The 27,580-nt window shown below is 44.0% G+C and overlaps 1 protein-coding gene across 6 annotated transcripts; it reads left to right on the top strand.

Annotated features, from left to right (window-relative positions):
- Positions 1-2,046: 2,046 nt before the first annotated feature.
- Positions 2,047-27,182, top strand: DCTD (dCMP deaminase). 6 transcript variants are annotated; one of them, XM_074329865.2, is made up of 6 exons: positions 2,047-2,208; positions 3,840-3,954; positions 4,358-4,493; positions 22,923-23,039; positions 24,390-24,486; positions 25,789-27,182. In XM_074329865.2, exons 2-6 carry the CDS (start codon positions 3,847-3,849, stop codon positions 25,865-25,867), a joined length of 537 nt encoding a protein of 178 aa, XP_074185966.1. In that variant the 5' UTR covers positions 2,047-2,208; positions 3,840-3,846; the 3' UTR covers positions 25,868-27,182. The 6 variants fall into 6 exon arrangements, with proteins under 6 accessions (XP_074185966.1, XP_074185967.1, XP_088649345.1 ...); XM_074329866.2 differs by having other exon boundaries at positions 2,133-2,252; XM_019736203.3 differs by lacking the exon at positions 2,047-2,208 and adding an exon at positions 2,324-2,474.
- Positions 27,183-27,580: the final 398 nt, after the last annotated feature.

Raw genomic sequence — 27,580 nt, 5'->3', positions numbered from 1 at the left:
TGAAATACATTTTAGGTTATACTATAGACCAGACGTAGATTACACGCAGGACTGTAAAAAGAGGAGCCAAGCCAACAACTGAGACAATAGTCCTTATGAATGTTTGATTGTGTTCACCTCATGGGAAATCCCCTCTCGTTGCTTTTGATATGGCTGAAAACATAGTGAGCCTCTGTGTCTGTGGTTGGGGGAGAAAGATATCTTCGATTATAAACCAAAATACAAGGTATTAACAAGAGAGACTTAACACCTACAGCCACACTTGGAGTTACAAGGTGTTAATGAGGAAGATAAACCAAGAAATGCACTTTTTCCCCCTCCTTGGCTGCCTGGGTTTGCTGTTGGTGCAGAATAATTGAAACCTAAAATTTTGCAACTATGAATCAGGAGGATTTCCTGTATTATGAATGATATCATCTTATAAGACTGGAGACTTTCAGTGAAATGCAGGAACATTCAGGGTAATGTGTTTGTAGCAAGCAGGATCCTGAATTTATTGCTGAGGGGAGTGTGTGAGTTGACCAAAATGGAGAACGATGAGAAGTAACTAAATTATGTATGACAGTCTTTACGGAACAGAGGAAGGAAGAAAGCTTAATGATGTTGTGGTTGAAGGACCAGCAGCAATTGGTGATGTATAGGTTGGAGGTTGGTAAGAAGAGAAATGGATCTATGAGACTCAAAGAGTATGCATGACTGTGACAAAGACCCACCAGTGGATTTGGGAGGGGGCGGGGAAACAGGAGCTCAGCATATAATAAATTTTAGGGCAACAAGATGGCCAAATAAAGTTAACTTGACATTAAAAATCATCATCTTAATCTATGTAGCTCTTTCAAGCCTGAGTCTTATCAAGGAAAAAAAATCTATACTTAACGATGAAGTATTTTTCCCCTTTGCTTTCCCGGCAGCCACCAAATGCAGTACATAATTTAATTATTGAATCTACAGGCTGGACGATGGAGATGAAGAATGATGTGTCTACTGTAGTGAGAAATTAGATAGAACCAACTGTTTATTCTCATCATTCTTCCTCCGTTAGGCTAAATTAATATAGTTAACAAGCTTTTGTTTGGATTAGTGGCTCAGATCTGGGATGTGCGGATCAGAACTCGTGATTATTACAGTAGCTATTATTTATGGAGTGCTGACAGTATCCTCAAGCCCCATGTGTAAAACAATAAGGGGCTCTTTTGTCATTCTCTGTGCTGGAACCAATGTTACACCAGACTTAGAAGCTAGACGTCTGAATAATGAGGTTCAAGAAAATCAGATTTCGTTCCTTGGGGCATATGACTTTAGAAATGTCACTGAAGGTCTTTGCTTTTGACCTGTGACATGTTTTTCTAATATTTTAAAAAATTGTAACAAAATATGCACAATTTTATAGCCGGCAGCCTTAATGGAGAATACCACTGAGGGGTGTGTGGATTAGTGCCGGGAGTTGGGCAGGGGTAGCAGGCTTTAGCACGCATCTCAGGCCCGTCCACAAAATTTGAGTAGAAACAGTAAACTGGCCATGCAAAGCACAAATGCAAATGTAGCTTCCAGGCATTTGTGCCTGGAGGCAGACAGCGTCCCTGTCTGACCCTGTGAAGCTGCCACTGGTCAATATTTCCCTCGAGGACACAGAGACACAGCAGGCCCATTCCAGAGGACAAAGCCACGTCTCCTCATCTCCCGCCCCTTTCAGTTTTATTGCATTAGATTCTTTCGGGTCGTTTTTTATTCACATGATATGTATGTAATTGTAGCATCAGCTTTAAGTAGTTGACGGTAGATTCAGGTGGGGAAAAAAAACTCACCATCAACAAGAACCACCCAACCCTCAGGTTCAGAGATCTGAAAAAGGCAAGTTATGAAGTCAGAGCCTTGGAGCGGCCGGCGCCCACACCGGGGTCCACGAAGGCGGGCGGAGGCTCCGGGATCTCAGGACCCAGGGTGGCCAGGCGGCTTCCGGGTAGGTTCGCGGGCGCCCCTGCGCGAACCAGGGCAGTCAGGGGGCAAAACCAAAGGTCGCCGCGGCCAGATCGCAGGCCGAGCGAGCTCACTGTACGACTGGGACGCGGAAGCCAGGCAACCCCGCCCGGCCCCGTCCCCAGAGCGCGTGACCGCCCGGGCCAGGTCTACCTTCCGGCCACGCGGCGGCCCCGCCTCTCCTCCCGACTTCCTTCCCCCGGCGCGGCGGGGACCGGCGCGGGCGTGCAGGTCGCGGAGCGGGACCGGAGGGCGGGCGGGGGCCAAGCGTGCGGGTACGCGGCCCGCGCGCCACGTGGAGCGGCCCGAGCGCGGGGTGCGGGGCGCCGGGCTCGCGGCAGGGGCTTGGGGCGGGGAACCCCGAGCCTGTCCCCTTCTTGGTTAACCCTTCTGTTCGGCACACGAATGCGGGGTCGGGAGTGCTCGGCTAACTTCGTGGCGGGCAGTGCGGCCTCCGAGAGGCTTCCCCCCCCCCCCCTCCGGGAAGCCGAGAGAGAGTAGGTGTGCGACTCTGAAAGTGGCAGTCACCTCTTGCGCTCGCGTGTGCGGTGGTAATGCGTGATTTCGTCCCGGGATCGGAATTGAAGGGGGTGGGAGGAGCTTGGGTTCTGTCCCGGCCAGTGACTAGGTGTATCCCCGACTAGTTGTCCCTCCTCTCTGTCTGCAGCTGGGTTTGGGGCACCAATGAGCGTTGAACCAGACTTGGGGAAGGCGCCCGGTGGAGGATAAGTTCCTTTCCTTCTTCTCCTTCCCTTCCCCAGCTCCTGTGTAGTAGGCACTTACCTGGCACCCTACCACAATCATGATGGTGCGAACCCTTTAGCCAGGTTCCCATGCAGCATCGCTTGAGTTAAGGGGGTTTACAGGCGCCTCAGGATTTGGGCCACATAATCAGTGGGTAATCCTGGTTCCCAATACCCACCAGTTCACTGCATCCCAGCCTAGAGCAGCGCTGCTCTGCACATTAGCATAAGCTTCCCACCTAGAAGTGTGGGGAAATACTTTCCTTTAGCCCAAACGTCGAGGCTTTCTGGGGACTTCTCAGTGATACCTACCTAAACCTTGTGTCGCCTTCCTTCCTTGTCCTTGAAAGGACCCACTTTACTGGAAGTTTTAGGTCCCCTTCAGGGGCCCTCCTAGTTGTAGCAACAGCTTGTGCCTGCCCATGCATCAAGCTCACGTTACTAAATGTAGCACTTTTCCTATTTTCTCTTCATTTGATTCAGTGCTCAGCGTTGGTAACTGTCCCATCTGGGGAAACTAAGAGTAAGTGAAAGGGACTAATTTTCTGGTTAATGTCAGAGTTGGGACAGCTCCAAACTGAATTAGACTGGCATGGATATAATCCTGTGTGTTTTAGGGGGAGTTACCTAAGTGTTTGGAGTCTCTGAAATGTTACTATCTACCTTAGTTAGGAATGAGGTTTGAGTACGGTGCTATGTATAACCTTTAACACTGCCTGAAATATATTAGGTGATCAATAAATGTTTTCCTTTCCCCTTCCCTCTTGTGCTGGCTCCATTTTATGAGAGAGGTGAAGGCTGAGAATTTGTAGGGCAAGCGTTTGTATTAACAACAACAAAAATCCTATGACAAAGCAGTAAATAGATGTACTATTTGGAAATGTGAAGCTATATGTGCCAAGTTCAAACTTCTGAAATAGTAACTTAATTTCTTAAATTTTTTCGTAAGACCAGAAACTGTCTGTGGTCCATGTTCTGTGATTTCTGATTTATAAATGTAACTGAAGGTGTCTGAGTTTGGAGATGCAAAGTTTAAATGTGGTTGGATTGAACTGGAAAGCAGATTTACCAGTTTTACCGGCTTTTCTCCACTGTTGTTTTGTCATGTTTTCCTTGTAGATCCATCATGAGTGAAATTCCTTGCAAAAAACGGGAGGACTATTTGGAATGGCCCGAGTATTTCATGGCAGTGGCCTTCTTATCGGCACAGAGAAGCAAAGATCCAAACTCCCAGGTGAGTTTTATAGGAGAGCATTTGGACCCTCACAGACACAGAGATACCTGTAAGTGAGCAAATTACAAAAGGGAGAGATTGGGTTTATACGTGTCCGTTTACAAAGGCTGAATAAAGCTGCTGTCTTTTGTGCTGCATTCCCCATGCTTACATTTTCCTGTGAGAGTAAATTGTCATGTGCCATTGTTCACTGCCTCTTGTACCCTCTCTGGGGCCAGGAGTGCTCTTTTCTTTGACTTGTGGGAACTGCCACTGAAAACAAGCAAGGAGACAGAGCTCTTAGCACCTCCAGAAGCTGCGTGCCCGTTTTGGAGGTCTGCAGGCCTCTGGTTTCATATACTGCCTCTCCAGTGGCAGACCAGCTACTCGAAGTCACCAGGCCTTTGGGTATATTTCCCTGTAGGTTGGAGCCTGCATTGTGAATGCAGAGAACAAGATTGTCGGGATTGGATACAATGGAATGCCAAATGGGTGCAGCGATGACCTCTTGCCTTGGAGTAGGACAGCGGAGAGAAAGCTGGATACTAAATACCCTTATGGTAGGTCAGACTTTGTGTTCCATTCTGAACAGTGCCATAGCCCCGGTGAGTGTTTAAATGTTATAATTGGTCAGAAAGTATCAACTCCCTTTTCACTCATCAGCAGCTGGGAAGAAAATAAATCCTATTGAATTAGGATTTTTCTGTTCCCATCCCTTAAATTCCAAAGAGAGCCAATGAATGGAAGCGTGGTGGTGGTCACACAGCCTGTTCCTGAGGTCCAGGGCTCTGTTGATTGCGATGGGTGACCTGGCAGGCTGTCCAACACCAGCATTGAAGGCAGGCTTCCCTGCAGAGGGCCACCGCTCCTGGCTGAGGAATGCGCCTGATAGCTGTGCACGTTGTTTCTTTGCTCCTTGGAGGCAGAGCCAGCTAACCAAGTACTGGCCAGGGCTTTGCTCTGATGAGAAGCAGGGTTCATTCAGCCTCTCTACCTACCCAGGAAATCTGGCTCAAGCTCATCTCTGGGAAGCAGGAAACAAACTGAGTTAGACATCAGGAAACAGATGATGCAGTAGCCTCTTCCTTTTCCCGGGCGCTCTGCAGTCCCAGAGTCAGCTGTGGTCAGACCATAAGCCAGATGTGTGGGACTGAACACTTTTGGTTGGGTCATCTCTGGTTTTCATCTTTAAATTAGAGAAGGGTGCCTCTTATAATTTGTTTCCTATGTAAGCCCCAGGGAGAATCACTTCAGAGATTATCTGGGAGGGAGAAGCCATAGCTTCACTTTTCCTCTAATGCCCTGGGAGAATTTGTGACTAATGCCATAAAAGAGGCAAACTGGGCTGCATATGCTGGTTGCTGATTTTTCTTAATGTTAGGGCTTGTATTTATGTCTGGAAGTGAATAGACCAGCTCTGGTGGAAGTCAAGTAGATTAAGGCCATCCAAATGGGAGAGATTGTGCCTTCAGGAAACATGGTTCGAGGAGTGATGTAAGACCTTTCTGCTCTGTTGACTCTTTTCTAGTAGGTTTTCCTCTGGGTTTTTCTCATGAAGAATTCCAAGTCTACATTTAGCGCAATTTATATATTTTTACTAATGTTCCTGGACCTTAATCATGTTAAATAAACCCCAGAAGTTTTTTTTTTTTTTTTTTTTTTTTAAACTACTCTGGGCAACTGCTCTGTTTTGTAAAGAAAAAGAAAAAAGATGCCTGGAGGTGTAGAAGGAATTGAGGAATGAGGGCGGGGAGAACTACAAAGCACTCCGGATTTTCAGAGAATAAAAAAAAGTTTAGTGATTAAGGGGATTTAATAGTCAGATGAGTCCATTTAACTTCACCCCTATAGGAGCTGGAAGAGTAGGATTCCACCTGGGCGAGTGTAAAACTGTCTTCTCAGCCTCTACTTTCTAGCTGATTGGAGTGGGTGAAATGAAAAATGTGCTAACATATTTTAGAAACTTTTTGTCATCCTGACTTTGATTCTGTAAGCTTTTCTATGGTAAGAAAGAAGGGAAATGATTACTTGTTTGTGGGTACATTCAAAGGTAATTTTTCACAGTATAGTTCAGTGTCTCATATAAAAATGGCAGAAGTGAAAGGGTCTACACTGATGTGTTCAAGATTTATACTGAAATATATGATTGCCACAGTCGTTACTCATGGAGTCAAGACAGTGAAATATCAGTCCTTGTGCTGAAATCCCATATGAAGGAATTCGTAAGAGGTGTCAGTCTGTGGCACTGAGGCTGATTGCAAAGGATGCCAGTGGTTGGACCAGTATAGAGAGGTCCTCATTGGTTAGTGAGTGGCCCACCCAGCCGGACCTGTGAGCCCCAGGCAGATTAGTGGCAGTGACCTAGAAGCCAGATGCTTTGTAGCACATTTGCAATCTCCCCAGCTTCAGTTCCAGTGTTTCGGAACCTCTCTAGTAGCTGATTTTGTTTGTTCTGAGACACTGCCTTTTGTCCAAATGAGGGAGAATACCTTTTAAAGCTCCTTTCCAAAAGGAATTAAAAAAAACACACAAAAAAAACACACACACCCATTCAGGCATTTGTCCAACTTCACTGATTGTTTTTTATTGAATAGTTGCTGAGTTTCTGGGCACTGGTTGTCTGTCTGCATTATTTTTTACTGTCCGTATGATACCTCTAGGTTTTCAAAGCTCTTTGCCCTCATTCATCAATTATTCATTTTACATGTAGCTGTGTTAGAATGTAGACAATTTTCTTTCACGAGAGTAAGCTTGTAATTTGATGTACCATAAAAGTCGTAGAAGGTATTAAATGATTTTTAAAAGGCACTTAGTATTACTGCCATCATAATACACATACAGATGGGCTTTCAGTCTGAATAACAATGACTGGCGAATAAACTGTACACTCAGTATTGTCTTTTCAAGGGATTTCGGGCCACAGAGTAATAAATGTTTAGACAGCCTTGGATGAAATAGAAATATTTGGTGATAACTGACTGAAATGCAAATTCTATTTGCTTCATTTTAAGACTTCAAAAATTAATAAAATAAGTGCTAGTGTCTGGAATTGGGTCAGCTTAACCCTTTCTTTTGTCACTGACATTAATGGTGGCTGAGCTGCTCTATTAGGAAGGGTAGATTATGGATTAATCCCTGTAAATGAGCTTTAGCAATTATCTGGTGCTCTAGACCAACGAGTCCTCATTCTTTTGAATATACAGGGGACCCTCTTTTAAATGTCAAGAAAACTTCCAGGACTCCTACATAAGGCTCGTTAAACTGTTAGTATCTTTGAGTCAGAAAATTCGTGATGACAAAAAGCTACTTGATATCAGTAATGCTTTGCATTAATCTGGACTTGATCAAATGGCATTTGTGTGTGTTTGCAAAAAGTGTGTTACGTGCTGCACGTGATGTTGAGACCCTATCAGTGGCCCATGCTGGGCCGCTTGCCAGAGCCTCAGTAGTGCCCTGGATTCTGTGCCCGCAGGGTCCAAGTTTACCTATTTCTTTTATGGATGGGGAATCCAAGGCCCCCCGAAACTAACTTCTGTAATGCCGCATAGGTAGGTGACATCTCCTGCGTCCGAGTTCAGTGCTCTTTGGTTCCCCACTCTCTCTGATGAGGGCACAGGAATTCAGCTTTTCTGAAACGTTGCCTAGATCCTAGCACGGTGGACCAGCTCTTCTCTTCTCACTATGCACTGGAGTGAACGGAGGCTTAGATGAAGTCACTCCCCAGCGGGCAAGCGCTGGCTGTGGTGGCCTGCACCTAGCGTGAGGCAGAAAGCCGTTTACATGGCTGGCTTTCACGTTTCTCCAAGGGGGAGCTCCAAATGGGACTTGTACAAGTTTGAGTTTACCAATAACATGTATAACTTAATTTTCCTTGTTAATGCTGTAAGTTTGGAAGTCATTAGTCTTGATTGACACTTTGTGGAAAGGAGGGAGACTGAATACTTGTAACATAATAGGAAGATGGAGCTTTTCCCGGCTGTGTCTCTGGAGAGGCATTTTTAAAGGCTGTTTTTGTTCTTCCAGCCTTAGGATCAAAACTTATGAAACTATTTGATTATAATGTAGTATTAATATGGAAAATGAAAATTCCCCTGCCAAAGGAACTGCTTTTTATCTCATCCCTTTCCTGAAAAATCCAAAAGACAGTGTGATGTCAGTAACATTAAGTGGCAGGAAGAAGTCAGAGCTATTAACAGTGACACCTTTTCACATGAACGACAATTAAAAAAACCAGGAAGTAGCAGATTTATCTAATTTACTATTAAAAAAAAAAAAAACTTTGGAAGATTTTTATGTTTATGAGGGGGTGGTTGTTAAACCCAGGATGAAGTATGCAGCTGACATTTTTAGTTCCTTCCTCTGTGAAATTCATCACAGTGAAGCACATTTAATCAAAATACCAATTTTATAAAATGGAGGTAAAATACTCCTGGTAATTCAGATATTACTCTTTCCTTGGTTTTTTGTAACCAATTTTGATGACATAGTGTACAGACCAGAGAGTTGGAGTAGAATCAACTTCTTTCATCCTCGAGAGCATTGTTCAACTTCACAATTTTAACAGCGCTTGCTACGCTCATCAAGTCGCATGTGTTTTCCTGCTGTGCTGTTTCTCGTTGGTGAAGGGGTTTGTGGGTAAGCATGCCTCAGCTTGGCCTCCTCTTCTGTCCCAGTCGTTCAGGAAGCCAGGATGGCTTTGCCTGTTGCATCACCCTTCTTCATCATGGAAGGGACTATAGTCTTAATGTCCCAAAAGCGGGTGGTAGCCACGCGCTGGATGCATTGGGCAGAAATGGAGACATGAGGCTGTTTCCAGAGTCGGTTCATATTTCTGCAGAACTACTCTGAAAAGGATAAAATGCTAGGAAGGAAAGTGCTGGAATTAATTAAGGCGAGAGTGCAGCATGGCAATTTTAAACAGTTTTGCCAGTGTGTGGCAGTGCTCCTTTAAATTTTATATTTAAATTTAATCTTTATCTTTTAGATTTAGCATATTGTTAAGCATGCATAGATGTCATTTTAGTGATTACTTAGCCATTTACCTTACCCCCTTGAACACTGACATTTTCCTGACTGCCATGCATGTGATGTATTTCTTTGGCATCCAAAAGGTTAGTCTTGAGAAACTAATTTATCAAGAAGTTAGGAGTCTGATCCTTCTTAAGCTGTGACTTCCTTACAACTTGTAAGAGCTTCTTAGTAATTAAGATCAAATTTGTTCCTTCAGCCCGTTGAAATTGAATGCCCTCTGGTTTTGTTAGGCAGATCCATGGATTTGATGACTTACTGTGTCTTTTCCTGCAGAATTCTAATTTCACTTATAGCTTCCCACCACCCGTCCCCTGCCTGGCCATCTCGTAGTTGTGGCCTGACAGTAGGTCTAATAACGGACTTTTGTACAAAATAACTCGTATAATCAATGGAAAACCTTTGAGCAAGTTTACAGGAGAGAAATAAAGTAGATGGTTTTTATAAATCAAGACGCACACTCAGATTTCATTGTGTGATGTTCTAGATAAACGGAAACACAATGGCTTATGTATGAGGCTACCCTCCCCCCCCAAAAAAAATTCACTTGCAGGTATAATTCTTTATAAACAGTTTTCAGAAAAGAATAAACAGTGATTTTTTGTTGTTGTTAATTTACTTGATTCTTATCTATGTATTTTAATCTATAGTTTGACGGTTAATTATTTTTGAAGAGCTAGAGATTCCTATTTCACTATGAATATGTACAAGGATGTATGGTAACACCTCCCTGTTCTGACGAGCAGATGCAGGAAAAGCTGAAATGCTCATGTCTGGGATCAGACCTCCCGTGAAAAGGCACATGTTTGTCTTCATTTTTTAAAAATTAAGTTTACCTCATGGAAGTTTATAATAAAGCTTAAAATAATTCAAGGTTAGCGACCCCCATGTTGATGACCAGAAGTGGCTGAAATTGGTCTCTGTCCTATCGCTCAAAAGAAAAGTTTTGTTGAAAAATTAATAACCTCAATAACACTTCAGGGACACGCACACCCTATTTTAGATTGTGGTAAATATGTGGGCACATCGATTATCTGAATGCAAAAGGATATTCCTAATGATAAATATAACTTCTTTCATTCTTTAAGTCTGAAGTCTCTGTTTCAATACCCTGGGACACCATGGAGCTTGGTACAGGGAGCATGTGACACCAATGACCCTCATGGTCTTTATTCCGAGTTTGTCTATGAAATTGGCCTAAATTCCTAGTTTTGTTTTATTTTGAGGTTTTTTTGTTTTTGTTTTTGTTTTTTTTAAAGAATCTCTCTTTCATAAGCTTTGTTAATATTGGTATTAAAATAGAATATATAATACTGTTTGCTCCCAGCAGTATGAACTAAAACCTGGTTGCTAGGGATTTTTGCAGATAGTATTTATATTGTGTTTTACTTTTACTTCTTAGGACTTTTGTTTTCTATTTGGATGGGAGTATACATGTCTTTGATATGTGTATCAGCTAAGAAAAGCCCCACAATTTTTTCAAACAGCAATTATCAGATTCAAGTGAAACAATCGTGGACTGGCCATCTGGAACCTGAGTTCTAGATCTGGTGTTTATATCAAGGGATCGTGGGACTGTTAGATACATGACTTGACATTTATTTCTCAATAGGTTTATGAAATAAATGACCACTGAGGACTCTTCCAGTTCTAGAATTCTAAATAAAAATTAAACAGTATAGCTTTGATTGCATTGGATGAGGGTACTGTTTCTGCTGGTGAAAGCACAGAGCTGTAAAAAGCTGTCGGTGGCAGTGACACAGAGACTATGCATCTGTGCCTGTGGACAAATGAGTGGAAACAGGCTTCATTCCCTCCCTCTTTAAAGGTTCAAATCTGCTCCAGTTCTAACATGAATATAAACCAGAGAGACTTACACACAAGCAGGAGGGGCATTTAAAGAGTGTAAGTTACCCCATAGACACGGAGATTAGAAGACATTGGATGAAAAAAGGTTGGAGGACAGCGATAAAGAAAAGCACCCATGTCTAAGTACAAGAAAATACGTGAACAGAGGAGGTGCACTTAGAACTCTTTGGGGATAAAAGGTTATTCTAAAACCAAATAGAAAGGAGTTTCGAGATCCTTTTGTAAACCAGTCAATGTGCCAATGTTTATTGGAACATGGATGCTTGCCTGACATTAGGAATAAATGGAAATAAGTAAATCCTGTGATAAATGGAAAATATTGGTGAAAGCAAGGGAGTTAGCATGTGTGGGAGCGCACTCTTCTCTCTGTTCAGCAGTCGGGAGGGTAGGTACTAGTCAATTAGTGGAGGTGTAAATTTTATCTCTGTGCTTCTTTCAAATGATAGATGCCATAGTAAATTTAAAATATTGAGTGTGATAACTGAGCATGAATTTTTTAATTCTGCAATTAAAAGACTTTGCTCAAAATGCCATTAATTTTGAATTTAGGTGAAAGAGGGAAGCAGAATTCCTCATTGTCGTTTTTTCCTCAGTGAGTGAGTTATAACTTTTTAGGAATTGAAATAAATACTAATGAGTCATCATCTATCCTTTTATCCATTTGAGTCGTCTGTTGGTAATGGGGGGAGTTCTCCAATCATCTTGCTTCCTTTTGAAAAATTATAACTAATTTTATAATGCATCACATTTTCCAGAGTACGTTCACCTGTCGTCATTCATTCACGCAGGAAATGCTTACAGGGTATCTAATATATGTATTCTGGGCCAGGCACTTGGCAGTGGTAAACGTCCAATGTCCCGCTTTTCAAGGAGTGTGCAGACTGAAGTGGAGGAGGTAGACACAAATGAAATAAACAGATATTATTGACGACTATTCCTTTCTGAGGAGGTGACTTTTAAACTGAACTCTGAAGGCTTAGATGGGTCTCATCAAGTAAAGATAGGGTCATCAGTGTTTGGGGATACGAAGAGTATGGGAAAGTGCATTCCTTGCAGAACGAGTGCTTGGGTGAAGGCCCTCAGGCAGGAAGGCATTTGGAATGCGTGGAAGGAAAGAATTTGGCTCAAATTTAGTGGGTGATGTTAGAGTAGTAAGGTGAGGTTGAAGGCCTATAGGGTAAGGAGTTTGGATTTAAAAGATGATGTTGGTTTTGCGTGGGAAATGGGTTGGAGGGAAGAATGGAAACAGAGAAACCATCTGTGAGTTGATAGCCACAGACTGGGTTGGGGCGGGGGGGATTTAGTGGGGTGGGAGTCCTGGAGGTGGAGAGGAAGGGTGAATATAGGGTATCTTTTGGAGACAGCATCAAGAGGGCTAGGTGATACCGGTTGGAAGAGGGAGACTGGTTTCCCCCCAACGGTTCCAGCTTAAGCACCTAGGTTTGGGGAAAGATGAAGGAAGATTTGGACTCCTGAAGTTTGAGATATCAGTAGGAGCTCCCAGGAAAGGTGTCAGGTAGTCAGGTTGGGTATCTGAATGCAGGGAGATATGTAGGTTGGAGATGTCAGCATCTGCATGCTTGGCATTTGGGTGACATCAGTGCCATGGAAATGGATGAGGTGATCTAGGGAGAAAGGAAAGGGCTGGGCCCTGGCCTGATCCCTGAGAACTGCAACATTGAGAGAGGTTGACTGGCGGAGGAAAGGCCTGCAAAGAAGGAGCAGGATATCATGGAACACATAGGTCAGTGTTGTAAAAAAAAAAAAAGGAAGGAGCGGTCAGCTGTGTCAAAGGATGTTGAGAGGTCTAAGGGGATTGAAACCCATCCATGGGGGTTAAGGAGGTCACTTAATGTTTCAAAGAGCAGCTCCCATGGGGTGGCAGGGTTGGAAGGCAAATAGGAGCCGTAGAAGGAGGAACAAAAGGTGAGGAAGTGGGGACGGCATATATAGGATATTGGACAATTAAGTTCACGAACTTGTTGCAACAATACTGCTAACCTATTTTGATTACAGAGGGGTTATTCATTATGAATTTGTACCAACTGGACAGTTAACCGAGTTTACTATTTGGAAGTACTGAAAAGGCTGCGTGAAAAAGTTAGACGACCTGAACTTTTCGCCAACAGTTCATGGCTCTTGCATCACGACAACACACCAGCTCACACGGCACTGTCTGTGAGGGGAGTTTTTAGCCAGTTATCAAGTAACTGTATTGGAACACCCTCCCCAATCACCTGATCTGGCCCCCAATGACTTCTTTCTTCACCCGAAGATAAAGGAAATATTGAAAGGAAGACATTTTGATGCCATTCAGGACATCAAGGGTAATACGATGACAGCTCTGATGGCCATTCCAGAAAAAGAATTCCAAAATTGCTTTGAAGGATAAACTAGGCGCTGGCATCAGTGCATAGCTTCCCAAGGGGAATACTTCAAAGGTGACCATAGTGATATTCACCAGTGAGTTATGGAGCACTTTTTCTAGGATGAGTTCGCAAAGTTAATTGTCAGACCTCGTAGTCATGGTTTTGAGATGTTTGTGAAGAGAGCAGAACAATAGGGTCGTAGCTAGAATGGGAGATTGGGCCAAGAGCAGGTTTATATTGTCTGTAGGAGGAGAGAATCTTTTTTGTTTGTTTGTTTTTGCAGCACACATTTGCTGATGGGAGTAGGGAGAGAGAGACTGATGTACAAAATGGGGAAAAGAGGCACATTGATGAGTAACCAGAAGGACACAAAGAGGGGGCGATGACAGCTGACACAAAGGTTCATGGTGTCGCAGGTGGGGATACGTAGGATCAATTACAGCATTTCAGTGACGGGTAAGGCAAGGTTGTTGTCCGCTGAAAGAGGAGGGAGGAGCGTGAGCAGGTTTGGACACGGGAGAAAGGAAGAAAAGCTTGTGTGCAGTGGAGAAGGCCTGCTGGAGAAATGTCCCAGGAATGGAGGGCAGTAGCAGGAGCTCTATCTCATACCAGAATCCTGAGTTAGGTCAGTTAAGCTCCATTTTCTACCCACTGAATCAGGATCAGTGAGTTGCCCGGGGCATGCCTCGTAGAGCTGGGATTAATTAGCACACACATCCTGACTCCTAGTCCAGTGCTCACTGCTCAGTTCCAGTTTACCCTTTAAAAGCTATTAACACAAGAGGGAAGCTTTGAATCTTTATAGTATAGATTTGCATTACAAAGCTGTCAAACCATGATTGGTGTTCTGTTTCTATTCGTGTTCTTTACTACATTTTAGGCATCAAAGGTATTTCACATGAGCAGTAGAAGGGAGTTGGGCACGGCTCACCCATCGATGAAATGCAGCATTTCCATGTCCTCCTCCTTCTGACCTGATTGTTTGCCCTTAGTGCGTAGGGAAGCAGTGTAATTAGAGTTCTGGGGGCTTTATTATCAATAATGGAATCTCAGTCAGAAATCTCTTTAGCCCTAAGCACTACCATTGGGGCTAAGTGGCTCCCCTGGGTGCCGTGAGTTGCTGCCAGCCAGCCTTAGCAATAGGCAGCAAGGAAGGGGGTAGGGGGTGGGGACTAGAGCAGGGGAGAGAGAAAAAGAAATGTCTGCTCTTTCCCATCCCCTGAGCTGAGCAGCTCAGGGTTGACTGGTGTCAGGTGGGTGGCCAGCAGGAGAGGTTAGGGAGCGCCAGCATTTGTCAGGTCCATCTTCACAGATGTTAGTCTTCACGATGGTTCTCACACGCTTGTCTTAGCAGGTCTCATTCTCCATTTCACGGGCCAGGAGGCTGAGGCTCACAAGATCCTAAGGTCATAGAACTACCAGGTAGGGGAGGCAGAGTGTGTGACGGGGTGGCCGAGGGGACATAGCGAGGAAACAGAGAAAGGCAGAGCTGTGGGACGGCTTCGAGAACTGGGCCCATTCGGACAAGCCCCAGAAGCATGGTTCCAGGAGTGGAGATGGGACGTTGAGCTGCCGTGGTCCATGGGGCCGGGCTATCAGCAGGTGGGGTGCCCTTGGGGTCGGGGCTGTACTAGTTGGAGCCTGGAGGATTTGGCTGCCTTTGAATAAGCGGCTCATCTTCAGATTCCGGATCCAGCCAGAATTCCTTTCTGCTGTCACTTTCTTCTAGCACAGACCTCCTCTCTGGGCACAAGGTGGTAACATGCCAGACTCTAGACATTTTTGAGGCACAGGGCTGGCTTCCTCTGCTTTATCACTATTATCTGTTTATATTTTCACACGTAAACTTACGCTGTAATAATAAATGTCTCTCCACTGGAATTGTGTGACTCTAGATGCCCAAAGGTTGTGGGTCCAGTTATGTTCTCTTCTGAATAATAGAAAGGCCACCAACTGCATGGAGTGGGGTGTGGGGGGGTATGGTGTCTGTTTCTAAGCACAGTGAGTGGAATGGTTGGGGCGTGCTCAGGAGGGGCAGATGTGCTGTCACCTCTGACCCTGTTCCTGGCTGCTGATTCCCCCAGGTCTTCATCATAGGGAGGACCCCCTGGGGTGTGGCTGTTCTTTCTCAGAAAACAAGCCCAGGTCTGACTGTTGGTAACAATTGCTTCCTGTGCAGAATTCTTTCTAGTTCATAAAGCTTTTCCCTACCACGTTCCTCGTTTGCTCCTCATTGTAACCCCAGGAGATAGGAGGCAGGTAGGATGTTATTCCTCCTATTTGTATTTGAGTGAGGCTGGGACTTAAACCCTCTTGTAGGCAGATCCCAGAGTTTAGACACCCTTTGTTCTGAAAAGCCTTTTGTAATCCAAATACATTTTTTTTACAGAAACAATATTTACCTGCAGATTCAGTTCAGTTTACGTACAAACAGTGCACTTAAAACCCCGCGTTTCATGGATTTTTGCAACACTTTGCCTCTTCCCAGGCCCTTCTTTGGAGGTACTTGTAGCCTTCGCTTAGCACTGAGGTTGTTTCTGTGCGTGGGCATCTCCTGCCTGCCTCTGCCGCCCAGTCCTGGGAGTGATCTGCTTGGGCAGGGTCATGTTTGCAACCAGGTCTTATCACTACACACATATGGGAAACGGCTCCGGTTGTAAATGCTCTTCTCTCCCTGTTGCAGCCCAGTACAAAGGGTGCTTCTCTGGCCCGGGGAAGGAGCGGGGTATGGGCAGAGCTCTGTCTGGGAAGCCATAACAGTGGAGTAGGCTTTGGTGCACACCAAGAACTTCTCAAGAGGGGGAGACTGTGGACAGCGGCTCTGGAGCTGAGGGGTGGGGAGCAGAGGCTGAGAAGAACAGGAAGTGCCTGGTCAGGCCTGTTTGGTTGGGGTTTCCTTAGAGAACGGTTATAACTGTTGGAGCAACTGCAGTTGCTTCTGCCTCTCCCCTTCCCCACCTTTATCTCAAATCCTTTGAAAACCCTAATAATGAGTCCCATTGCTACTTTACAGATATGGACACTTCACGGAGGGAAGATAAGGTAGAGGAGTCATATTGTTTGGGACCAAATTTTAGAAATGTTTGATTTGTATTTTGGGGTAAACATAATAATGAACATTTTATAATCTCTAGGAGGGGTTCTAGGGGTGGTGGTAGGTAAGAGGGACTTAAATATAGTGACTACTCTATTGTTAAATTATTGACTTGAAGAATAGGTACTTTGGAGTCTGGCAGTGATATATGAGGCCCTGTCAGGATATCTTTCAATAATTAAGAAATAAGTAGCTGAAATTCCATTTTAGCTTCAGGAGCAGTGAAACAGTTCCCTAAATGGATCTTTTAGAGGAGTGAATGCGTACCCTCCACCGCCCCCCATTGGAAGCGTCTGTGGGGCATCTGGGGCATCGAGAGCAGGGGAGGGCGTGCCCGTGTTCCAAGAGAGAGATGTGCCTGGGTTTAGTGACTCATACCTCTGGGACCCCAGAAGTGAAAACACTTAGACCTGTATTTCAAGAAGTAATGACAAAAAGCTTTGTCATCAGAATAGCAGTGGAATATCTTACAAAAATTAACATTGAGTTATTTTTAAAAATGCACAAGTCAACCTTGAACTTGGGTACCCATTTCATGTCAATTGTTAATTGCAGGGTGAAGCTTCCCACCTTTTTATTCCAGAAGGCCGTGAGCAGACGCTTCTTGGCTCTTGAGTCCTGACCTCTGTCTTGTCATTGAGCCGAACTGTCTGTGCTTTGAATGTGGGTGGCTGCACAGCCCGAGAACCTTCACGGTCATCAGTCAGGGGCAGAGGCGCATTTCCCCAGAGACATTCTGAGGCTTGTACGATACAGGATGGAATGTGTTGGCAGAAGGTGGTGCAGGTCTGGGCTAAGTGGCAACAGGTGCTCCCCGACTGGCCCTCTCACCTGACCGCAACAAAGCTGCCACCCCAGATGCCACACTTTTCAGCTCAGCCTTGGCAGAATACCCTTCAGGCCTCAGGAAGTAATTTTCATCAATTAAAGTTCTGTACCTCTAAATATGAGGAATTTTAAACAATCTGGAGAGTTTCTTTAACTTGAATAGAAACTTAGTTTTCCTGACTCCAAATTTTATCAGGTCCCAGTATTTCCCATCATGTGCTGGTAGCACATGAAAATCAGTTGAGGGCAGAGTCATACTATTACTGCTAAATGATGTGTTCAGCAATTAGCATTTGTTTAGCATTATTGAAGGATTTTTTTTAAACCTATTAAAGTAACCTTAATAATACTACTGTCTAAAATAGATATTGTATTAGTCTTATATCAAATGAGATGAAAGTCAAATTTATAAAATGTTGAATGTCTTAAATCTAAATCTAACCAAGGATGGAATATATCCTGTTAATTTGTCAAACTTGGAGAGAACCGCCTACATGAGACAGTAAGGATTAATCAAGCCTGAGTAAGAGGGAATTTGAAAAATACAGTTTTCTAATTATACAGTTTCTTCTCCATGGTCCAAGGTTAATGCAGTTCTGAATTCTGACAGTTAGTAATAGAAAAGAAAAAAAAAAAGACCAAAGCATATGAATTGTCTTATAATTACCTGAAACAGAGGTTCTCCTTCTGGCAATGGAGAACTTTTTAAGTGTTAATCTGATATTTTTAGCTTTTCCTTTTAAACAATGTTGAGAATAACTGAAGGGTTTTGTGTTACTCTTTGTGCTTATCGAATATACTTGTAGTATTTGGAGAGTTCTTTTGCTTATTGCTTAGCCACAGATGAGTAGTTCTAGGTAAATAGTTGGAAAATTTGTCCTTTTCTGGGACAATTTAGCTATCTTATAAGTACTTCCGAAACACTCTACCTTTGGGATACGTGGTCCTTATTCTTACTAAGAATATAAAAAGTATGCTCATCTCAAGATCTCGATGAGAACTATCCTCCTTGGTTGGTTTTTGCACTCATATGTTTGTGGCTCTTACAGCATTTTTCCCTGAGGCAACACAATAAAAATGCTAGCACTGCAAAAAGATAAATTTATTCTTTAACTTCTTGCTGTCAGATAGTGAAATGTATATTATAGTGAGAAAAGTTACAGAGAAGCCTCAGACCACCAAGCGAAGAGTCCTGAGAAGATGGGACATGGGGATTAGAAATGTAGGTTTGGGGTTTTACAACTAGATCTGCTATCTGAGAATCTAGGAATGGATGAGTTGTTCAATCAGTGACTACTGGAGAAAAAGAGCAGGATTGAACCCTGGGAAATGCCCAGAAAGGCAAGAGAAAGAAAAGGACCTGCAGAAAACACAAAGGGGCTGGTGTTCCTGAGACAGTGTAGAGTGGGGTGGGGGTGGGGCAGTCACTAATGGGGCCAGAGGAGCAGGCAGATCCTTGCAGCCAGACGAGACTTTGGATTTAGGCCAAGACAAGGCCATCCAGTGGTGTGAAGGAACTGGCTCTTACCGGCTCACCCAAACAGATGTGTACATCTCTCTCCAAATCCGTGTCATGTTGGGAGCTTGAAATTGGCCATGTGGGAGTGTTTACAGCACAGAAATGGGCAGATGCTACAAATCAGGGCCATTTAAAAAAATGTTTGTAAACATTACTAGCAGATGACAGAGGTCAGCAGGTTTCCATAGAGGAGTGTTTCCCAAATGTTTTATATGGCAACTCAGCAAACAGCTTCTTTCTGAATCTCTTTCTCACACACACACATACACACACACACACACACACACACACACACACACACACACACGGAACAGTTTTTAGGAGCAGTATCTAACCTTGCCATGTGGAGGGCATTCTGATCTCATCCCTTCTCTTTTCAGCCATGTATTCAAAAAGAAAAAAAAAATCTGTTTATAACTCACTACACTGATTTCATGACCTACAGTTTGAGAAGTATTGCTTTAGAGACAACTAGAGGTTTTATATGCATTACAACATCAAGAGACAGTTATTTAAAAAGTTAGAGTAGCAGTTGTAGACGGTACGATTTCATCTTGAAAGAAAGAAAGAAGTAAGGACATCTAAAATGCTGAAAAGATGGCTTCTTCAGAATGGAGACTAAATATGCACGTGTAAAGGAGAAGAAAAATGGAGTAGAGAGAAGCCAGCGTCATCAGAAACAGCCCGGCCTGCGTGAAAGCTGGGCTGAGAGCCGGGCCTTGCCCTTGGCAGTGGGAGAAGAGGCTCGTGTTTTTTCGTTGGGAGCCTGCCTTGGAGAAGATCAGCTGTTCTAGAGGATAGAGGAAGGAAAGTGGATACATTAGGAAAAAGCTAAAAATTGGATACTTGGTATTTTTAAAATTGCTTCTATTTATTTAGTTGGAAATGCACTTTCTGAGAGCCAGTGTTTTTCCTGGAAACCGAAAGGGCACTTAGTACCTTGTTGAGGGTCACACAGCTTCAAGTGGCAGAACTGGACCTTGAACCCCAGGGCTGACTCCTGTTGCAAAGCTCTTTACTTGCCCTGCAGGTGGAGAATACCAGGGCGGCGGGTATGCTTAGCCTGTAGTCAGGTCAGCCAGGGCCCAGAGCAAAGCCATTACAGGCCAGGCGTGTTTGCTCCCCAGGGCTCTTTGTGGCCTGAAGCAGATTTGGCAGTTACCTGTTATTTGATCAGTGTAGATGGCCATTCCAGGTAAATTAGTCCCCAAATTCCATTCTGATTGACCTACATTAAATAAATCAAATGGACAGTTGCCAAGTCGTTCTGCCGAGTCTCCTCTGTGAGGACAGTGTAGGGTCCTGAGTCCTGAGGCCTGACTGAGGAGTGTCTCCTGGTGGATGAGTCCTGAAGAGAAACACATAGCGCTTTTGGTGGGGAAGCTGAGGGTCAGAGGGGAAGCCTAGGGTCAGCGCCACAGAGGCTGTGGATATCGTGGACCTTAGAGGCCAGTGCCAGGCCAGAAAGGTGATGCCTTTCAGACATCAGGATCTGGACAGACAGCACATGGGGAGTTAAAAGGTGGGCAGGGCCAGACTGAGGTGTGAGGTGCTGCCCTGGGTGGGGTTTCTCCCTACAGCCCTGTAGGAACAGACCAGGGAAGCCAGTGTCCTTGAGACAGGGCTCTCCCTGGGGGAGATGGGAGTGGGCGTTTGTCATGCCTGAAGTTAAAGAGGTTAGGAATGAATCAGAGAAATCAAGTGTGGATGGAACACTTGAGTTCTGTTTTTATCTTGTCTGGTTTTGAGTACGTGGGGTAGTGGATTGTGAACTATTTCCTTTAAAGAGCCTCCCGTGTGCTTGACGCTCAGCTATTCATGTTACCCGGTAGACCTCATGTTTTGTAACAAGAAGCTTTGTATTTTTCATCTTGTGATTTTTGTAATTAAGAGAAAGGAAGTCTGTTTATGGTCCTGTGTATTGTTTTTATAAAATGATACACTCTTTATACAGGGATGTTGGATGCTGTCCTAGAGCCTCTGTTTCCTATGGTAATTTTCATTAATGAATCTAGACATACAACGTTAAATTTTGCCCCAACTGCCTAGGATGAGTTAGAGGAAGATAGTTGCAGTTAATGTGACCCTTTTAGAGATTCAAAAGAGGGCAATGTAATAGGTATCCTAACAGATTCAGAAACTCTGTAGTTCTACATATTAATACCAACACTATCAAAAATATTAGATGCGAAAGCATATTTTTGATATTTGAAGATAAGAGGACTTTCTGTATTTCCTGTCGCCATCAATAATTGGAATCTGCATTTCCTCCTTTATTCGTTCAATAAATATTTAACACCCATTATGTTCGTGGCATCGAATTAGACTCTGGGGAAGTTACAAAGAACCTAGAAGACTGGTCTCTGCCCTCAGGGGGAAAATAGAAGAAATAATTACATCTAATTGTTTTTAACACAGAGCAGTGTTAATCCCAGTTTGGGAGCATCCGGGTCACCAGGGAAGGAAATGGGGCTAAAGGGACTTCTGCGAGGCCAGCAGCCTCACAGCCACTGAGCATCAGAGTCTTTCTCGCCTCTTTCCTGTCCTCGAACCTCCTCAGGGTTTATAGGCCAGTGGGGCTCAGAGAGCTGGCCCTCGCCTGTGGCGATTGTCCTCTGATGGGCTGTGATCTGATGACGCTTTTTTTCTTTAGATTTTCTTACAAAGCCAGAGACTGTTCATTTCCACACACAACTAAGACCTCCTAAATTATGGTCTTTATAGATTAAAATGAGCATTCCCCAACATTTCCTGGGAGGGCCTTAGGTCAGCTTTCTGCCTGCAGCATTGTCGAACCGCGGCGGGACACACACACACACACAGACAGTGGCCATTCCCCCTTAAAGTGGGAAGCCTGGGGAGGAAGGTGGGCCAGGATCCGTACCCTGTCTGAGCCGCAATCACACTCAATAAAGGCTCGTTGACGGACGACTTCATGGCCGAAATGTGGGAGGGCCGTGAGTTTAGGCCTTAACACTCCCAGAGGAAGGTGTTACGTGTAGAAGGCTGGTTGGTGGGTTGAAGAGCGTGGGGGAGACCTTTGAAGGCCCCATATTTATAATTCTAGGAGATTGTGTGATTTGGACCATGGCAGATAGTCATTAATTTGTTCAACAAGCATTTATTTTAGCACTTGTGTGCATAACGTGTGTTAGGTCACCTTGGGGATACCAGAGGATTTTGTAAGGCACTGTTTCCTAATCGTGTCTACATGTTAGAATCATGTGGGGGAACCTCTTAAAAATTTCCAAGCCCAGGCCACACTCCAGACCATCTCAGGCTCCAAATGTGGGACACAGACATTGGTAATTTGGAAGCTGCCTGGGGGCTTGCAACGTGTAGACAGGTTTGTGAATCACTGCCACAAGGAGCTTATAATATAGCTTTAGGTAATGCACCCAGAAAATGACATCGTAACATAAGATAGCAGACAGCCACCTCGCAAAACAGGTGGGGGAATTCCAAACTAAGTTGCCGTGGTGAGTATGACTCGACCCTTGAGAGAAGCCCCCTGTGGGTTAGGTGGTGGGAACACCCAGCCAAATAGCCTGGGAAGATGGGTGGGCTTTGACAGGCGCGGGAGGGTGAGGAGGGTGCTCCCTTTAACCTTGAGATCAGGCGAGTCTCCGGAGGACCTCAGATCACCGTGTGGGGATCTGTGGTGGAATACGCCAGTAGAGCAAGAACTTGACTTTCCATTGCCATTAAGTGGATGAATGTTTTTTCCATAAAGACAAACTACTGGTTATCCACTGGCATCTTGCTTGTGTGTACGAGTATGTGGGCTGAGAACCAGGAGGTAAAGCAAATCCCTCGGGGTAAAAATGCTCCGCTTCACTTCCTGTTTCTCTTTCTCTTAAAATTGCTCCCTGCCCTCTTACTAGCGCCAGCAGTGAATATCCCTGCTTGTGCAAAGCAACACACAAACGGGCCCTTTTATGTGGGCAGTTCCATACCCCAGGGTCTTGTGGAATGGAGAGCTATTGTTCTGCTTAGGGTGGGTGAACATACTTGACCTTGGCCCCTTCTGGCTGCTCTAGGTGCTTACAGACCCAGGGCTGCTGCGGTGAACCGTTTTGCTGCTAATTGCCAACCTGTCAAACCACATGGCCCTCATTTGGTATTCTCAGTACTTTCTATTTCTAATCAGGTTTTTTTTTTTTTTTTAAATCGAGTCTATTATATGTTATTTCAGAGGGAGAATGGAATGCTTCAACACTATTAGTCAATTCTTCATGAGCTGCAATCTAAGTTTTTCCTTTTTTCTGGTTCACACCCACAGTGTGCCATGCCGAGCTGAATGCCATCATGAACAAAAATTCGTCTGACGTGAAAGGCTGTACTATGTATGTGGCCTTGTTCCCATGTAACGAATGTGCTAAGCTCATCATCCAGGCAGGTAGGAACCGGCCGTTCCATTTGTCACATTTGCATCGCTGCCTGCTCATCGGTAGCTCATTGCAGATGTGTTTGATCTTAAATTGCCATTGTTTAGATCTAAATTAATTGCACTATCAACTTTGCAAGATATTTCCCGTGTTTTGTTTTTGAATGGTGCCAGGTATTCTAAGACTAATTGCATCCTCTGTGATTCTTAGCATGTTTTTAATTTAGTTTGCAACTTCTTAAACTGCAAGCTGCCAAAAAACAACACAGGCTTTGCATATAATTACTGTCAATTTACTATTCTCTGACATATTGTGCATAGATTAGGGGGGAGGGAGAGAAATGAATTTCTGTCAGAAACAAGGTCAGCTGGGACTCTGTATATGAAATTTTAATTTGTATCTAATATATGGTAGATATTTGAGGACCTAAACATACCTTTGCACAACAGTGTCATAAGACTCCAACGGTACTACTTTAAGTTTTTCTTACCTTAAATCTATGCCATTGTAATTTGAATATTTCACCTTTTTCAAATTGTCACATCTAAGATTCAGCTGCACTTTATCTCCATAAAACTCTCGGCGTGAGATTTAAAGACTTATCGTGTTAGCCAGATGTGCGATTTAAAGGGGCTGTTTATCACAAGCCCATGGATCTCTGAGCAGAATAGGACTGGTGGTTATCAGAATCAAAAGTCTCCATTTAGGAGTAGTGTGGGCTCCCTCGCTGGTGGTACGAGGTCCTTCAGAAATTTTCCTTGGCCGTCCTTAAGCATGGAGGTGGTGGCAGGCATGTGGGAAGAACAGCACGTGCCCTGTGAGGCCCTCTTCCTGCTGTCCCTTCAGAGGCTGGTGGAGAGCAGGATGGTGTATCAAGTGCCCTCCAGTTTCTTGGACCTCAACTCAGCACTGCCTGATGAGATAGCAAAAGAAATGGATCTGCTGTCCGTGGTGCTGCCTTGAGTTGGTCTGCGCAGCCATTCTTGGAAGCTCGGGAGTACGTCTGTCTGACTTTGCCAGCCCTCTCCATCCACTCCGTTAGCCTCTTGAGTTAAGAGTTGTTGCCCTGTGAATAAAGAATTTTTGATTGCCCGCAGTCAAAAAAATTTGTTAATTGGATGAAGGCTTGACTACTTGACATGTTTTCACTTTGCGTCCGTTAAAAAAAAATCCATAAAGACTGGAGGGCAGATTAAATATAATCCATCCACTGCTGTATTCGAGAGCAGCAGCGATATATTTCAGTAACTGGACATTGTGTGCAAGCGCACTGGCAAAAGGTGCTGCCAGGGCTCCGTCTGCTTCTGCAGTATCGCTGTGTGTGTATACTAATGGGGCTTCTTCCTTTGTTGCCTTTTAAGGTATCAAAGAAGTTATTTTCATGTCTGATAAGTACCATGACAGTGAGGAGACAACAGCTGCGAGGCTCCTGTTTGATATGGCTGGGGTCACGTTTAGGTAAGTAGGAAGAACTGGGGGGAAAGGTGGAAGGAAAGCCTGATGGAGAAACAGATTTGACTTGGTCTGGTCTTTAATTTCTACCTTTGCTGCCTGACTTGCACACTTGGAAATATCTTTTTCAATGAGATGGGCTAAGAATCAAAGAGTTATTTTAGGCATAGATTTTTAAGAGCAGTGACAGAAGTATTTGAAGACAATCTGTTTAGTGATCACACTTTAATATTAGTAGCCGTCCAAGGGTTGGACTAATTATGCTAGTCGCAAGACATTTTTAAAAATTCACAAGTTTTATAATATTAACATTAAACCTTTGTAAATTTTGCAAGTGTAACAATGCCGGCATAGAAAATTTAGGATGGAAGTAACCTGCCATGTTTGAAACACTGGGAATTCTTTTTGCAGCAACATTTTAAATTGAAATTTGAAGTCATTTAGATTTTTATGATTATCTTTGCTAGGCATAATTGGGAGGTATGTTTTACTTGCAAGTAAGCTCAACTACCTTTCATTCATGGTGGAAACTTCTTTTGAGACGATGAAAGCTTTCAAAACAATTCCTTTACAGTTTCGTGGTCAGCTGTGGGCTCTTATAAACAGTAACATGCCTGGCCTCTTGTATTCATCATTAGGGATATAGGTTATAGGTCATGATTCTGTTGTGCCTTGTGAGGCACGAAATCCAAATTACTTACATAATAATAATTAGATATTTACTCTTTACTGAATTTTAGAAGAATATGTTTAGTATCCAAATAATTTCTTTTTAACTGTTTTAGAGGGTACATTAATGAGTAAAAAAAAAAATAGTGGGTTCATTTTACTTCTGCATTTTTTGGAACATGATTTTAAAAATGACTCCTCACTAAACCTAGTTGTTTTTTTGCTATGTACAAGAGGAAGAAGAAAATTTACTCTTTTTTTTGGCTTTAGAGTGATTTCACATTGGAAACAGAAATTTCCTAGAAAATAAGCTAAATCTGGTGGGAAAACGAGTAATCGGGTGTCAGGGTGTGCAGCTAACTTGTTAGAAATTCTTTGACTCCCCAATAACTCATGAACTCAGCTAGCTGAAGAACCTCCAAATCAGACCACCCCATGCATCTTCTTTGGTCTTAGTCTTTTCTGGGCCGTGTTTCTCTCCATATGGTGCAGTGTAATTGGCTCCTATAGGATAAACTGTCAAGTGAATCCTGGGAAAAATTTTCCTCCCCACAGAAAATGTAGGTTGAACCAAAGTAAACAAATTGCTTTAACTACTCACTGAATAATATCATTATGTATTTTGTTTCTTACATTTAGGAAATTCACGCCGAAGTGCAGCAAGATTGTCATTGACTTTGATTCAATTAACAGCAGGCCGAGTCAGAAGCTTCAGTGAGTTACATCTCATTAAACCTCCAGAAGACTGGGATTACCCTCTTCTAAGGAGCTGCTAATGCCTTTCATCTGGAAGTTACACATAACTTTTTAATAGCCAGTGCAGCAAAAGTAGACATCTAAAGAATATAAAGCCTCAAATCTTCCTGACTCTCCCTCCTATCACATGGAATCTGCATCTGTTTAAGCTATTGATTTAGGGCTTAAAAGGGCTGGAGTGGGGTCGCAAAGGGCTGGAGTGTCCCCTTTTGTGAGTTTCCCTTTTGTGTCCCCGTTTGCTGGGACGCTGGTGGCTCTGCAGAAAGGGCGTCAGCTCTACGTCACCCAGTGCATCTCACAGCTGCTCCACGCTGCCACATGTGCTGGAAGCCTGGAAGGACTAATAAATAATTGTTGTTTTCCTAGTGGGATGAGCAGACACACTGATTTGAACTTCTGGCCCAAATGAAGCATAACATGTAGTGTCCTGGGGGGAGTGGGAAAAAGGACCCACATGACAGTAGTATTTAAGTATTTGCTTTAGAGAGTTGAGGGAAACCCCTACCCACCCACTCTCCCAACAAACCTAGAGAAGATGGCACATCTGTTCTGACCGTCAATGGGTATCAATGAGCTCTGGATACTTTCTCAGCTTCTGCTGTCCTGCTACCCACAGGGTGGTTGCCTATTGTCCCTTTGGCGGTGGGGACCCCTGTTGGTTTTGCATCTTACTTTTGGTTTGTGGGTCCCACGGAGCTCTCCCAATCATTTATCTGAATAATGAGTTGTTCCCCAGAGGAGACGGCCCCCAAGACCACGCCCTGCTGTGTGCTGGGGACGGTGGATGGGAGGGTGGGCCAGGCACCACTTCTGCCGCTGGGAAACATGTTGTCATTCCTCCACGTGCCAAGACGGTTTATCTCCGCAGCCACTCCACAACGGGGGAGTAAATTAGTTCCTATCCTATAAGTGAAATGTGAGGACATTCAGCCCGCCTCGAGGCGGTTTATTCCAGATGTATTGGTGATGGGAGCTCATCTGTGCTCCTGGCCACGTGCCTTCCTCCCTGACACAGATCTCACCTTCCTGATCGCTGCGACTTGGGGAATGTGTGGCTGTGCCCCTTGTCTTTTATGTCGTTTAGTTTTTATTAAACATGCTCCATACGTACCTTTGTTGAGAAAATGGTTTCTTTATCCTAAAGATAATTACTGTTTTAAAATGCTCTTCCATTTTTATGAGTTTTTATTTTGTCTCTGAGGTTTTGTACTCCATATTGTGGGGCATTTTGTAATTTGGCTGCTTCCCAATATTATTAAAATCTTATTAAAATCTAACCCAGCGAAGTATGTTCATATTTATATTATAATTATATGCTTAACTCTCCGTTTCTGCCATTTCTATATTGTCTGTGAAGCACATCACACATGTTTTAATGCTCAGAGATCAGTTTGAGACACTGGTGCTGTGTGCTTTCCCCAGGCCCGATGGATGGCACTTCTTTATGGACTAGACTGACGATGTTAGGAAAGGTTCTCTTACCTCTGCCTCCTGTGTGCCTGCTCCTGGTCTCAGGTGTGGCCATCTGACAGGTCCCAGGCCTCCTCCCTCCTGTGGTACTTCGGTCTCCAATTCTGGCTTCTCCTGCCGCTCTCTCGTCTTACTCTCTTCCTAAATCTCTCTTGTCTCCTCAATGTTTTCTCTCTTAACCTTCTACATACCCTTTGCCCTCCTC

The sequence above is a fragment of the Rhinolophus sinicus genome, chromosome 16, assembly GCF_057876585.1.
Source record: "Rhinolophus sinicus isolate RSI-liver-muscle chromosome 16, RSI-T2T, whole genome shotgun sequence".
In the NCBI taxonomy this organism is placed as follows: domain Eukaryota; kingdom Metazoa; phylum Chordata; class Mammalia; order Chiroptera; family Rhinolophidae; genus Rhinolophus; species Rhinolophus sinicus.
The sequence above is the reverse complement of the archived record's forward strand: the minus strand, read 5'-3'. Positions and strand labels throughout refer to the sequence as shown.

Excerpts from the sequence above, each read along its gene's own strand:
- DCTD (XM_019736203.3), top strand. The coding sequence starts at position 2,383 with ATGCGGGGTCGGGAGTGCTCGGCTAACTTCGTGGCGGGCAGTGCGGCC. Across the intron at positions 23,040-24,389 it reads TAAGCTCATCATCCAGGCAG|GTATCAAAGAAGTTATTTTC; the intron begins GTAGGAACCGGC and ends TTGCCTTTTAAG. Across the intron at positions 24,487-25,788 it reads ATGGCTGGGGTCACGTTTAG|GAAATTCACGCCGAAGTGCA; the intron begins GTAAGTAGGAAG and ends TCTTACATTTAG.